This window comes from Triturus cristatus, chromosome 4_2 (assembly GCF_964204655.1).
Source record: "Triturus cristatus chromosome 4_2, aTriCri1.1, whole genome shotgun sequence".
Taxonomy (NCBI): Eukaryota; Metazoa; Chordata; class Amphibia; order Caudata; family Salamandridae; genus Triturus; species Triturus cristatus.
Window position 1 is genome coordinate 978,635,823 of NC_140586.1, and position 12,711 is coordinate 978,648,533.

The 12,711-nt window shown below is 44.0% G+C and overlaps 1 protein-coding gene across 1 annotated transcript in view; it reads left to right on the top strand.

Moving 5' to 3' along the window:
- Positions 1–12,711, top strand: part of LOC146839195 (CD5 antigen-like) — a 418,739-nt gene that overhangs the window by 284,649 nt on the left and 121,379 nt on the right. Inside the window, exon 4 of the mRNA XM_085603215.1 lies at positions 7,165–7,479. Coding sequence (XP_085459341.1) covers positions 7,165–7,479 — 315 coding nt within the window. The remainder of the gene's footprint in view (positions 1–7,164; positions 7,480–12,711) is intronic.

Here is a 12,711-nt window from a genome sequence, read left to right on the forward strand (position 1 = left end):
TGCCCACCTGTTTGTATGGTCTTTATCTCCTAGATACTCGTATTTAGTTATGCATACCAAATCTGAATCGTGTGTCACCTCCTCTGTCTCCAAGATTTTAGCATTTTCATCTGCAAGGGAATTAAATGTTCCTTCATGCATAGTAGCTGCGCTTTGCAGTACAGTCTGCCACTTCATTGGGGAAATCATGTGTCCCAAACTCCAACTCTGGACTTTCTATTCAAACCTGTACAAACTGTTCATGCCAAACTGCAGTCTCTGTCTGTATATGCCACTTTATAACCATTGCTTCCTCCCATTGATAAATCACATTATATTATATTGCCATCTGCTCAGAATCTTTCAATGTGCAAAAGCACAAAAGCATCTGTGTTTGTCCAGCATCTGAATTCAAAAGTATCCTCTTTGTTCCCTGTTCTTCACAATAACTAAAAATCTCAGACTGCTCCTGAACAAGATACACTGTCACATTTCTGAGCTGACCACATGTTTGAAACATTCTGCACAGTCTGTTGTGCAGATTCAAAAATACAATAAGGAAAATGTGTCAGGCTGTTACAGTAATTATCACTTACTATATCATAGTAGTAAATGTGAATAGAAATTGCCAATCATATATCATTTTCTGCCTAGAATCACACCATGAGTCTGTGTGCACACAGGAATTGTTGTTAGAGATTTAATTTGTGTTGCTGTTGTTCTGTAAGACTTGCACTCGCAGGATAAAGGGCTGCTTGATTTCTTGAACTGTGATGGTTAGCATTCAGCAGAAATCACTATCTCACAAATGAGAGGCAAATGCTAACAGATTTGAAATCAAAAGGGTAGATTTTCCTTTCACTCCTGCAATGGGTGAGGTAGTTTTTACATGTTCAAAACTCCAATTAACCCTTACCACACATGTACTCTTACATACATCTCTGCAGTCTTCATGCAGTTGAGCAAGTGTCAATGCAGATGTCTCTTGCACCTTACCTTGAAATTAGTGTATTTTCATGTAAAGCAAGATTCATCATGCCTTGCCTCCTTAGGGACCCCATCCCCCGGGGCCGGCCTTTCTCCTTTTTTTTTTATTTTGGGGAGGGGGACGCGTGGCCTCCTCCCGGGCCACTTGTAGCCCCGGGGACCCCATCCCCCGGGGCTGGCCCTCTCCGTTGTGGACCGTGGGGGGGTCCCCAATCCCACCACGGTCCTGCCGGCTCCTAACGTCCTTCGGGAGCCGGCATTGCTTTCCACATGGGGAGCTGCTAAGATGAAGCTCGCCGTGTGGAAAAGCAATTTGGTTTGAATTTTGAACGAGAGAGCAGGTTTTCCTGTTCTCTCTTTCAAAATTCAAACCAAGTTTACTATGGCAGGGCAGGAGCCGCGAGGATCCCGCCCTGCCATAGGGCTCCAGGAGGGGGGCCGCATGGCCCCCCTCCCACAATCTACAAAGCCCTGAGGGGTGGTGGTTCCCGGGGCTGGGGGTCCGTCATGGACCCCCCAATTAAAATATTTGGAGCCCCGGGGAGGTGGCGGTAACCGGAGCTTGTGGGGGGCTTAGGCCCCCCACACAGGTTATGTTTTGTTTAAAAAAACTCTGGGGTTGGTGGTCCCTGGGGCTGTGGGGGGCATTGTGCCCCCAGCAATCAAAATTATGTAGAGCCCTGGGGGCTGGCTGTCCCCAGGGCTTGTGGGCCTTAGAGGCCCCCCCAACATTAAAGTAAGAAGTCCTGGGGGTGGTGGTCCCTGGGGCAGCAGGTGGGCAGTGTGCCCCCCCCCGCAATCAAAATTAGGTGAGCCCGGGGCTGGGGGGCCCCTCTGGGCCCCTTACATAAAACATATTGCCCCGGGGGCTAATTAGCAACGTTATTTTTTTATCGGCAGGATACGAGCACCCAGCGTGGATTTTGCCGATTCAAAAATAAAATAAACAATTTGGGCCCTGTGGGCCCTTGTGGGACCCCCTAAACAGGCCTAGGGGGTCAGGGTATTTCTACCCTGCCCCCTTTTTGCGTTTTACACCTTTTATTCTGTGCTTTCTTGTGCCTCGGTTCTACCGAGGCACAAGATGGCTGCCAACACTTCCTGATTTGGAGTGTTGACAGCCAATTAGCATAGAGCTCGTGATTGGGAGGGTGCGCACAGGGTGCGCGGATCCTCCGCGGCCATAGATATATATATGATTTTACTTTTGATTTTCTCAGCAACTACTGAACGGATTTACACCATTTAACAAAAAGGCATGAGTCTGAACCAAGTGCTACCTCTTTGCCAAATTTGGTGTAATTCCGTTCAGCAGTTCGGGCTGTAGCCCCGGCTAAAGGTTCCTATGGAAAATTGCATAGGGAAAATGCGTTTTGGAACCCCCCTTTTTTCTCAGCCCCCGCTTGACGAATCACCTCAAAACTTTCAGGATAGGAGCGGACCGGAGAGCCCCACGAGTTTTAAAAATTTCGCAAAGTTTCGTCGACCGGCGCCAAAGTTATTGGAAATAGAATGTTGCGGATATCCTATGGAAAATAGGTCATAACTATAACTACCTACTGGCCCTCAGCAGGTAATATATATATATATATATATATATCCAGAATAAGCAATTGCGGTATACTGGCGTGCTGCCAAATCGCTGGTGGTGCACAATACATAGCGCTACCGCTAGCGCTAGAAATGTAAGAAAATAATCTCCCAACCTATTATGATTAAGGAGCAGGCACTCACCGTCGTGGGGATTCTCCCGTTTATTGCCTTGATTACATCAGACACATAAACATCAGAGGGACGCGTTTCGGCAGTCTTGCTGCCTTTTTCGACCTAAAAATGCACCATATTGGTGCTTCTTTTAAAACTATCCCGTCAATAAAAATAATATATATATATATTATTTTTTTCAGCAAAGTTGCCCTCAGCAACGAGAGGTCACTCACCAACATTTCTCTGATATGCAGCCTGCCTTTCCAAGGCTGAAAGCCTCTTCTTCTTGGGCTACAGTAACACCACATTAGATGCTTGCATTACTTCAATTACTTGACTTTATTTATTTCCATGACCCCCACTGGGCGTGAGCTAAGTGCAAAGTCCTAAGTGCATTCTGGGGCATGGAGTCATTAATGCGACTTAATTATTCACTTTAGTAAGTTCCAATGTGTATAGTTACAAGTAATGCATCTTTTTCTCCTTAAGTAGGTTGTGGTTATGAAAGCCGGTTCATTACGCATTTAAACGTTGTGCCATTGAAGTCCCGAACAGCACAGAACCGGCTTCCCCAGCTGGCAAAGAATTCCAATCTCAGCTGGTGACGGTGCTCCTCTCCACGGCTGGGCCGCCGTGTGTAATCTTTTCATCAAAGTTGCCCTTAGCAACGAGAGGTCACTCACCAACATTTCTCTGATATGCAGCCTGCCTTTCACAATCCTCATTATTTCCTTTTTATGCCGACGCATTTCAAGGCTGAAAGACTTTTCTTCTAGGGCTGCAGTAACACCACATTAGATGCTCGCATTACTTCAATTACTTAACTTTATTTATTTCCATGACCCCCACTGGGCGTGAGCTAAGTGCAAAGTCCTAAGTGCATTCTGGGGCATGGAGTCATTAATGCGACGTAATTTTTCACTTTAGTAATTCCAGTGCTTATAGTTACAAGTAATGCATCTTGTAATGCATTTTTGCTTTGAAATACTTACACACGGCAGACCGGTCGTGCAGAGGAGCACCATCGCCAGTGGCAGAGGCGTTGTACTGTTCGACACCATTGCAGCGCAGCGTTTAATATGCAAATTAAGTGAGTCTTCTTGCTCCGATGCCTACTAAGGTAAAAACAATTGCTTTTTAAATAAGGAACGAACATTGAACTTACCAAAGTGAAACTTTTAGCCCACACCACGGACTCCATGTCCCATCAGGCAATAGGATGATTGCACTAAGAAGACACCCACTTGGGGCCATTAAAGAAATCAATAATGCCGGAAATGAGTTCTTGTGAGCCGTTAATGAATGTTCCAGCAGCCCATGAAGAAGAGGGCTTGCAGCCTTGAAACGCGTTGGCAAGAACAATTACAGTTGGAGCAGGGGGACGAACTGCATTTCAATGTCCGATGGTTAAACGCTGTTGAGTGCCGTCTGAAATGCTTTAGGGCACTTTGGTTTGATATACATACATATATACAGCAGAGGATTACTCTGGATGTGCACCTCCCCTCCCACACCACAAAGAAAACACCTCAAATGGTCAATCCACTGGCTAAACATCATAATGGCAATAACCAAAACTTAATACATCACCTGGTGCAAACACTCCATCTGCATCTTAGCCCACTTCAGGCCAGGGGGTTCAGGGCTCAGCAACCAGGGTCAACATTCCGAGATAGACGCGTACGTCCTAGCTCAGATTCCAAACTTCCAGTTTCTCAGTCTGCAACCCTCAGTTTTAAACACACTAGAAGATTTGCTTAAGACCTCCTCCCAGCGCCAGAGGAATTTTACCAGAACTGGCCAAGTTCCAAGCAAGCATCCCCGTGGCAGTAAGGAGCTCTCATGTCCCTTCCTCTGCTCTCACATCTTCCAGCCTCTATCTTGACGGAACTCCCACAAAGCCTTCCAGAGTACATTAAACAAAAGCAATCGCTAGAAAAACAGAAAGACCTTGAATGTGAATAACCCAAACAATTTGCAAGCACTGCTGTGCACGCAGAGAAACTGCAGCAAGGCAAAACCAGGGAAAAGGATGACATGAAGCCATGTCAAAGCCAATAGTGTGCACTCAGAATTCTCATAACCCAAACAACTTGCAAGCACCACTGGGCACTCAGAAGAGCTTGAAGCAAGGTAAAGTCAGAAAGCAAGGTGACATGAAGCCATGTCAAAGCCAATAGTAAGAACTCATAATAATTCTAACTAATGCACAACACCGAGCAGATGTGTACACCACCGCTCACAACATATGTAGGACGGTCCTACATCAAGGTAAAATAACACACTAAAGTCAGTTAAAATGGTGGTAGTTGAAGGTCATCATAAGGTGCCCAACCACAAGATTGGCTCTTTCACTCTATCACTATAATTTCAGATGCCGTGCAATCACAATCATTGTGAGATGCCACACTCTTACATTGTGGGATGCCGCACTCTTGCTATCATTCTGGTATGCTGCACTCTCACATTGTGGAATGCCACACTCTTACTATCATTGTGGGATTCCGCACTCTCACATTGTGTGATGATGCACTCTTACTATTATTAGGGGATGTCGCACTCTCACATTGTGGTATGCTGCACTCTTTCTATCATTGTTGGATGTTGCACTTTTACTCTCATTGTAGGATGTCGAACTCTCACATTGTGGCATACCGCACTCTTGCTATCATTGTGGAATGCCACACTCTCACATCATAAGATGCGGCACTTTTACTATCATTCTGGGATGCCGTACTGTCACTCTCATTGTGGGATGCTGTTCTCTTAGTATCATTGTGGGATGCTGCACTCTTACTACCTTTGTGGTATGCCACATTCTCTCATTGTGGGATGCGACACTCTTACTATCATTGTGAGATGCTGCACTATTTATACCATTGTGTGATGTCGAACTCTTACTATCATTGTGGGATGCTGCACCCTTGCTATCATTGTTGCACTCTCACATTGTGGGATGCTGCACTCTTAATATCTTTGCAGGATGCCAAACTCTCACATTGTGGATAGCCGCACTCTTACTATAATTATGGGATGCCACACTTCCACACTGTGGGATGCCACACTCATACTGTCATTGTGGGATGCCACACTCTTACTATCATTGGGGGATGCCGCACTCTTATATCACTGTCAAATGCCACACTTTTTCTATCATTGTTGGATGCCACACTCTCACCATCGTTGTGGGATGCTGCCCTCTTGCTATCATTGTGGGGTGCCCCACTCTCACATTGTGGGATGCAGCACTCTTACTATCATTGTGGGATGCTGCACTCACACTGTGCAATGCCTAACTCCTACTATCATTGTGGGATGCTGCACTATCATTGTGGGCTTCCCACTCTCGGTATCATTGTGGGATGCCACACTGTTATTGTCTTTGTGGAATGCTGCACTCTCAGTATCATTGTGGGATTCCACACTTTTACTATCCTTGTTGGATGCCACATTCTCACTATCACTGTGGGATGCCGCTCTCTTACTATTTAGTTACAATTCAACTGAGCTTAAATAGAATGCAAATATTATGACCTTTTACCTGCTGTTCCTGCTCTAATTATTACCCATCAGTTTACAATGAGCCACAAATGGATTGGGCTTATGTTACTTTTGTTTGACATTTTTATTGACATATTCCAATTTTACATGTACAGGCACATGCATCAACCTTTTGTGCGAGCGCAAATGGTGCGATTTGCAAAAATCGTCCGTTTGCGCCTGCAAAAAGGCATCTGCGATGCATGCAACTGTAAGGCTCTTGCAATTTAAGAAATCACAATTTATTGTGATTTCTTTAAATTCCAATTGCATTTGAGGAATCGCAATTTGCAATTCCTTAAATGCAATCCATGATGAAATCGCAAATAGCGATTTTGCTAATAGGGGGCGCAAATTACCATCAATTTTAACTTGATGGTAATTTGCAAAAACTTTGAAAAATGCACTAAAGTGCATTTTTCAAAGTTGTAGGTTACACACACACACATGCCCTTGGGGCATGTGTGAGCGCAACATGTGTGCACAGTTCAATTTCAGGGGTGCAACAGGTTGTCCTATTGACACCTTTCCACACTTGAAATTGCATGCGCAATTTGCGAGTACCTATTGATACTCCCTAATTGCGCATGCAATCTTTCATTCATTCCTGTTGGCCCATTGGAATGAATGGGAAGGCATTCCTTAATTGCAACTCGCAATTTGAGATTCCCAATTAAGGAATATTTGGGAATCGCTAATTAAATAGCGATTCCTACATGAATAGGCTTTTACAATTCCTTAATTGAGATTCTTTAATAATAGCAATTAAGGAATCGCAAAAGCCTACATTGATGCATGTGCCCAGTAGTGTTTAAACTGATGATTTGCAATGATTTTTTTGTAATCTTTCATAAATAAAGTACCTTGAACTTTCACACAAACGTAAAATGTTGACACGTTACCTGATGTTGCCGCTGTTGCTTGATGTGTCTTCTGCACATGTGTTTCTAGGTCCTGATGAGGTCCGGTTGGTTAACAGCACATCTGTCTGTTCTGGGAGAGTGGAGGTCAAACACAATGGAGTTTGGGGGACCGTGTGTGAAGATTCCTGGGATCTGAATGATGCGTCAGTTGTCTGCAGACAGCTCGGATGTATTTCAGCGGAAGAACATGAGTACAATCCAACATTCGGAAAGAGTTCTCTGCCTGTGGGGATGAGTAATCTTCGATGCACAGGAGATGAGGCTGCTCTATGGAAGTGCCCACAACAAGGTGGGGAGCACAATGTCTGTCCTACAGGAAGGGACGCTGGGGTGACCTGCACAGGTAAGGAATGGAAACCAAGTGAAATAAAGTTATCTTTTCTTAAAAAATGGAGTGAACGGACAGTGCAAGAACATATCTCGGGCAAGATGCAAAGTGAAAGATTACAACAAACAATAGTCTGACTGTAATAACTACAGGTGTAAGTTCTAGCCGGCTTTCCTCTGAGAGACTCACAGATTCTCACCCAACACATAGGCAACAGTCACCCTGATTCAGTGGCACTGACTCTCACTTCTGCACCAAATTATCAGAGCACTCACTTGCCAACATCTACCCACAATCTGGCACCACTGAAGAGCATTCTGCACATGGCTGCTAGATTCTCCTGAGTACTGAGGGATCACTCCCAGATCTGTCTAGAATGATCATTCCCCCACTTCTGAAAGTAACGAGTCACCTCTTTAAGGAACTTCTTGACTTGCAGAATGGACACCTCTTACAGTCTCAGCACTAGATTTTATCCCTGGAGTGACCCATTTACCTGTCCCCCACAGTAAACTGTACTTCCTCCCTTCATGTACAGTGCTCAGCAGCTGTGCACCTAGGTTTGCTCTCTATTGTTCCCATACACACAGACATTGAGTCTGATACACGTCATGATTAACAATTATATTTATGTACACCAGAACAGTTTGTTTACACTGCTGTAATACTGCAATCATTAGCACAGAAAACAACACCTAGTCATGCATGTGGTAAACCAAACACAGTGCACCAAACCAACACAGTGCACCAAACCAACACAGTAAACCAAACACAGTACACCAAGTCTAGGGGCATATTATCAAGCAGCAGCGATATTTATTGCTGACCGCACTTAGTGCGCATTTTCTATCGCCGGCTATCGCTGGAACTTATCGCCATGTTAGCGCTGTATTGACAACACTCAGCACTATGGCGATAAATATTCCAGCGATAGCGGGGATATTGCCGTTTTCCATGGAACAATGCTGGTTTTCTAACGATCTTCCATGGAAAATGGCGATATCCTTGAAGATAGGGCCTGTGGTCTTAGCCACACAATCCACCTCCCATGTTAGGTATGCCTTAGTCTGGAATTTAAGAGACATTAAATTCCAGCGTTAAGGCCCAGTTAGCGTGAATAAAATTAGCGCTAAACAGGACTGGGCTTTGTTGGAAATAAAGCGAAGCACCATTAGCGATATTTTATAATTTAGTTGTAAGGGGCACTCCTACCTTGCATCTCATTAGCGATGCGAGTCGATAGGAAACTGGGTGCTAAGGCAAGGAAACACGCGCTAGCGTGTCCTTGTTTATAAAGCGATAAAATGATCGCCGCTTTTTGCCTGAAAACGGACGCTAAGTGGCGATAATGTTATTGCCAGGCCTTGATAATATGCCCTCAACACGATAAAACCAAACACAGTACACCAAACCAACATGGTAAACCAAACACAGTCACATAGTATTAGCCTGTGCTCAGCACTGAATCCCACTAAGTGCTTCTCTATTATGACAGTACATTTTCCCTACAGCTCTTATGACTCTTTCAATGTATCTGTGTCTAATAATGTTTGTTGTAAAAGGCCCCAGAGCATACATTATATGGTAAATAGTATGGCATATGTGTGTGTTTATAGGGAAATGCTAACATCATAGCTCGCTGGAGTAAAAATTTGGGATTCCCTCCATTCCAAGTGGGAGGGGAAGAAGGAGATTTGTTCCCACATGATGTTAGGATGACCTCTCACACAGTACCTTCCCACTGCAAGATTAGGGATCTGGTTATCTGAATGGATGGAATTGGATAAGGCTTCAATTCCGAAGTTCCTGCAGAAATTGTACACGATGAACCAATCAGATAATGCATCTCCTCATTCCAATAAGGTGGATGCCAGTCTGGCAACCTTAACTGGAAGAACATCACTGAATCCTGGAGATTGAGTTCCAACTGAGACCACACATAAGAAAGTAGTTTCAGCTTTGGGAAAGGTTTTTTCTAGCCAAGAATGTGCCCTGATAGATGCACCAACACTTTTATCTGGTGCAGTCCAGGGTTAGAGACTTTGATAACTTATCAGAAGCTATTCATAAAGGTACGGACTGTGCAGAGTTATTGATGGCAATGGAACAACAATCACAATTTCACTTGACATAATCAAGACTAGAGCAATGTCGGCTGAGTCTGTGGATTCAGTGGGAAGGAAATTAGAAGCATCAGAAAACTGCTTTCTTAAAGATTTCATTTGATGGCAAAATGCTATTAGGATCTTATCTTGGTAGCATGATTACTAAGGTATTTAAAAATCACAAGCATGCACTTCCAGACAAAAACAAAACATCTTTGTCTTACCAATTGGCCTGGGACTACACATACCAATCTTCACTTAAGAGAAATTATAGAAATTGTTCTGATTAAAAGAAGAAGTATCAGCCAAGACAATATGATACCAGTGGTGAATACTCTAAATAGTTTTGAAGAAAGCTTCAAGAAGATGTGTTGATCACAACTTTTGCAGGATTTCTATGGGAGCAAAGATCCAGAACTTTCAAAAGATCCGGGAATCAAACTGTGTCTGAATAATGGGTTCTGGGTGTAATCAGAGAGAGCTGTGCTATGGATTATGTGAAGTGGCCTCCAGACGCATGATTGGTTGTAACCCACATGCAAAGGAACAATATGAAAAGAAAAGCCCTTCTAGAATTGGTAGTCTTTACTAGACATAGCTACAGTTGTGCTGTTCTCAAAAGAAGAGCCAGAAAAAGGATCTTACGAAATGTTGTTCTAGTCAAAACAATTTCAGGAACTTCGAGACCAGTGCTAGACTTAACCTGGACTATCAGACCAGTGGTAGACTTAAATTGAGTGACCACATGAGTGAGAACTACACCCTTCCTCATGGTGACTCTGCAACCAATCATTGCTTTAGTAAACAAGGTTGATTTTCTTACATCAATAGATTTGCAAGATACCTATCAACATGTTTCAATCAGGCAATCTCACAAAGAGTTTATGATTCACCATAGAAGATCAACACTTCTAGTTCAGAGTGCTCCGTTTTGGTTTCAAATCCTCACCCAGAGTGCTCACAAAAGTGTTGGCACCTCTGGTCTACTACCTCTGTCAGGAGGAAGTTTATATACATCCACGACTGGTTAGTTTAAGCGGTATCAGAGGAACTAATGATTTGTCATACAGAAGTGCTCAGAGTCTTAGACGAACATATATTTCAAGTGAACTGGGAATAATCAAACGTATCCCCTTTACAGGATCCGTCCTTCATAGGTGCCAGATTACAAATAGCTCTGGGTTTTGTTGTGTCAGTGCCAGAACAGAGAATTCAGTAGATCCACTCTCATGCAGAAAGCCTGATGTTTCAGAATTCTCCAAGAATAGTGTCTTGAATGAAAGTTCAAGGAGATTTAGAAGCCAATCTATTTCTTGTGCCTTGGTCGAGATTCCCTCTTCATCAAATAATGAGATTCCTTATGAAAAATTGGTCTCCAGCTTCGCCAGATCCCAGAAAAAGAGTCACAGTGAGTCAGAAGATGAAGGCACATCTTTCATGATGGTTGGTGAGTGAGAACATGCAGAAAGGGGTCTGATTACCTCCCTCTCCATCTCTGGTGGCACCACAGATACAAGTCTGGGTCTACAGCAAAGGTCTCTGGACTCTAACACAAAGTGGGAGGCATTAATGAGAACCTTGAACAGTTTCACCAAATTCATTTGAGACAAGCATGTCCAGGGCTTTTATCAATAGATTGGGGGAACAGGATCCCTCTTGGTGAGAAAAATATTAGACATGGTCTTTGCAGGGCACAGAATACAGTGTTCACTGTGCCTGTAATTCATTTTCAGGGGATGCAACAATGGAGTCAAGACAGTAGTACAAGCCCCAGTAAGCCTTGTGAGGAGGCAGGAGGGATAAATTAATCTCTATCCAAGTGCTACTTAACTGGCACAGTTTCTCCGTGGTGTAAGGAATTTTAGTGTCAATCTGGCATTAACTGCCAGAGTTTCACAGTGGCACATAATGCATGCGGGACATGCTCAAGCTTGCACTCCGGCCAAGATCAGGCCACGGCAGACCCATCTTCAACCATCATTAGCCAGAAGAGGCCGGGCCGGGTTCCCCACCTTGGTGGGAAGAAGTAAGTGCCTCCAGTTATTTTTGGTGTATCTCTGAATCCCTCTTCATCAAAAGCATTAAGGAGAAGTGCAATTGTGGACTTTGTGCATTGTCTCGACTATACTTTAAAGCGTGCTATCTCTTAAGTAAGGTCTGGGACAAGCTATAAGTCTGAGGCTGATCAGTTTGCTTTTGAAGTAGACATGGGAGAAAAGGGATTTTGTACATGTTTACAAAAGCCACAGAAGACTTTCTGTGGTCATTTATGCCCGATCTTTGGCCTATTGCTTATTTGGGATTCTGGGGAGCCTACAGCCTCGAAATATCTTTGGATTGCTGCCCTTAATGTTGAGGCTTTGATTAATTTTCCTTTGTATCATGGGGAAGAGTAAAGTGGAGAGGAAAGTGGGTGTAATTAATGTGACTGATAACAGCCCCAGAACTAGCGTCACCATATTATCTTTTTGGGTCGAGCATAGCGCAGGATGCATGTTCTGCCCTATGGGAGGCTTCTTCTGAGCACTCCAAACTTCTCCACGTGGGTCTGACTCCGCCCACACATTTAATTGGCCTTTGCGTGTGGCTTTCAATAATGAAAGCACTTAAACGGCCAAAGGCATGTGCATGTCCCATCTCTTCTTCAAATGTTCACTCCCACGGCATTTTGGTCTTGGGAGCGAGCATCGGCGCGTAGGGTGCAGGATCAGGATCAGGTTACTAATTAAACACAGCGCGATCGCTTTCACTTTCGGTGCTGCGCTTGTTTTTAAATGCTTGTTGTGAATGGAGGCCCAGCCGCAGCTCTCACTCGCCTGTCTTGAGGAATTGCTCAAGAGATCAGCTGTCTTGTTCACGGGCAGAAAGAATGACTCATACCTCTGTCTTGTTTGGCTCTGGAGCTGGTTTTAATTAAACTTTTTTATTATGCACGGCATCCGGGTGCCTCACAGCAGCGTGACTACATGCCTTTCTATTTCTGTTTAATGGTAGTTAATGCAATGCGCTTAGCCATCCTTTCTGGAAACTGTCAATTTTACACCACCTTACAGAATGCTTTACAGTGTCGATTTGAGAGTCTGATGAATGACAGGTGTGGGGCTTTCAAGTGTGGACTATATTCAGAGACAATCAGAGATCG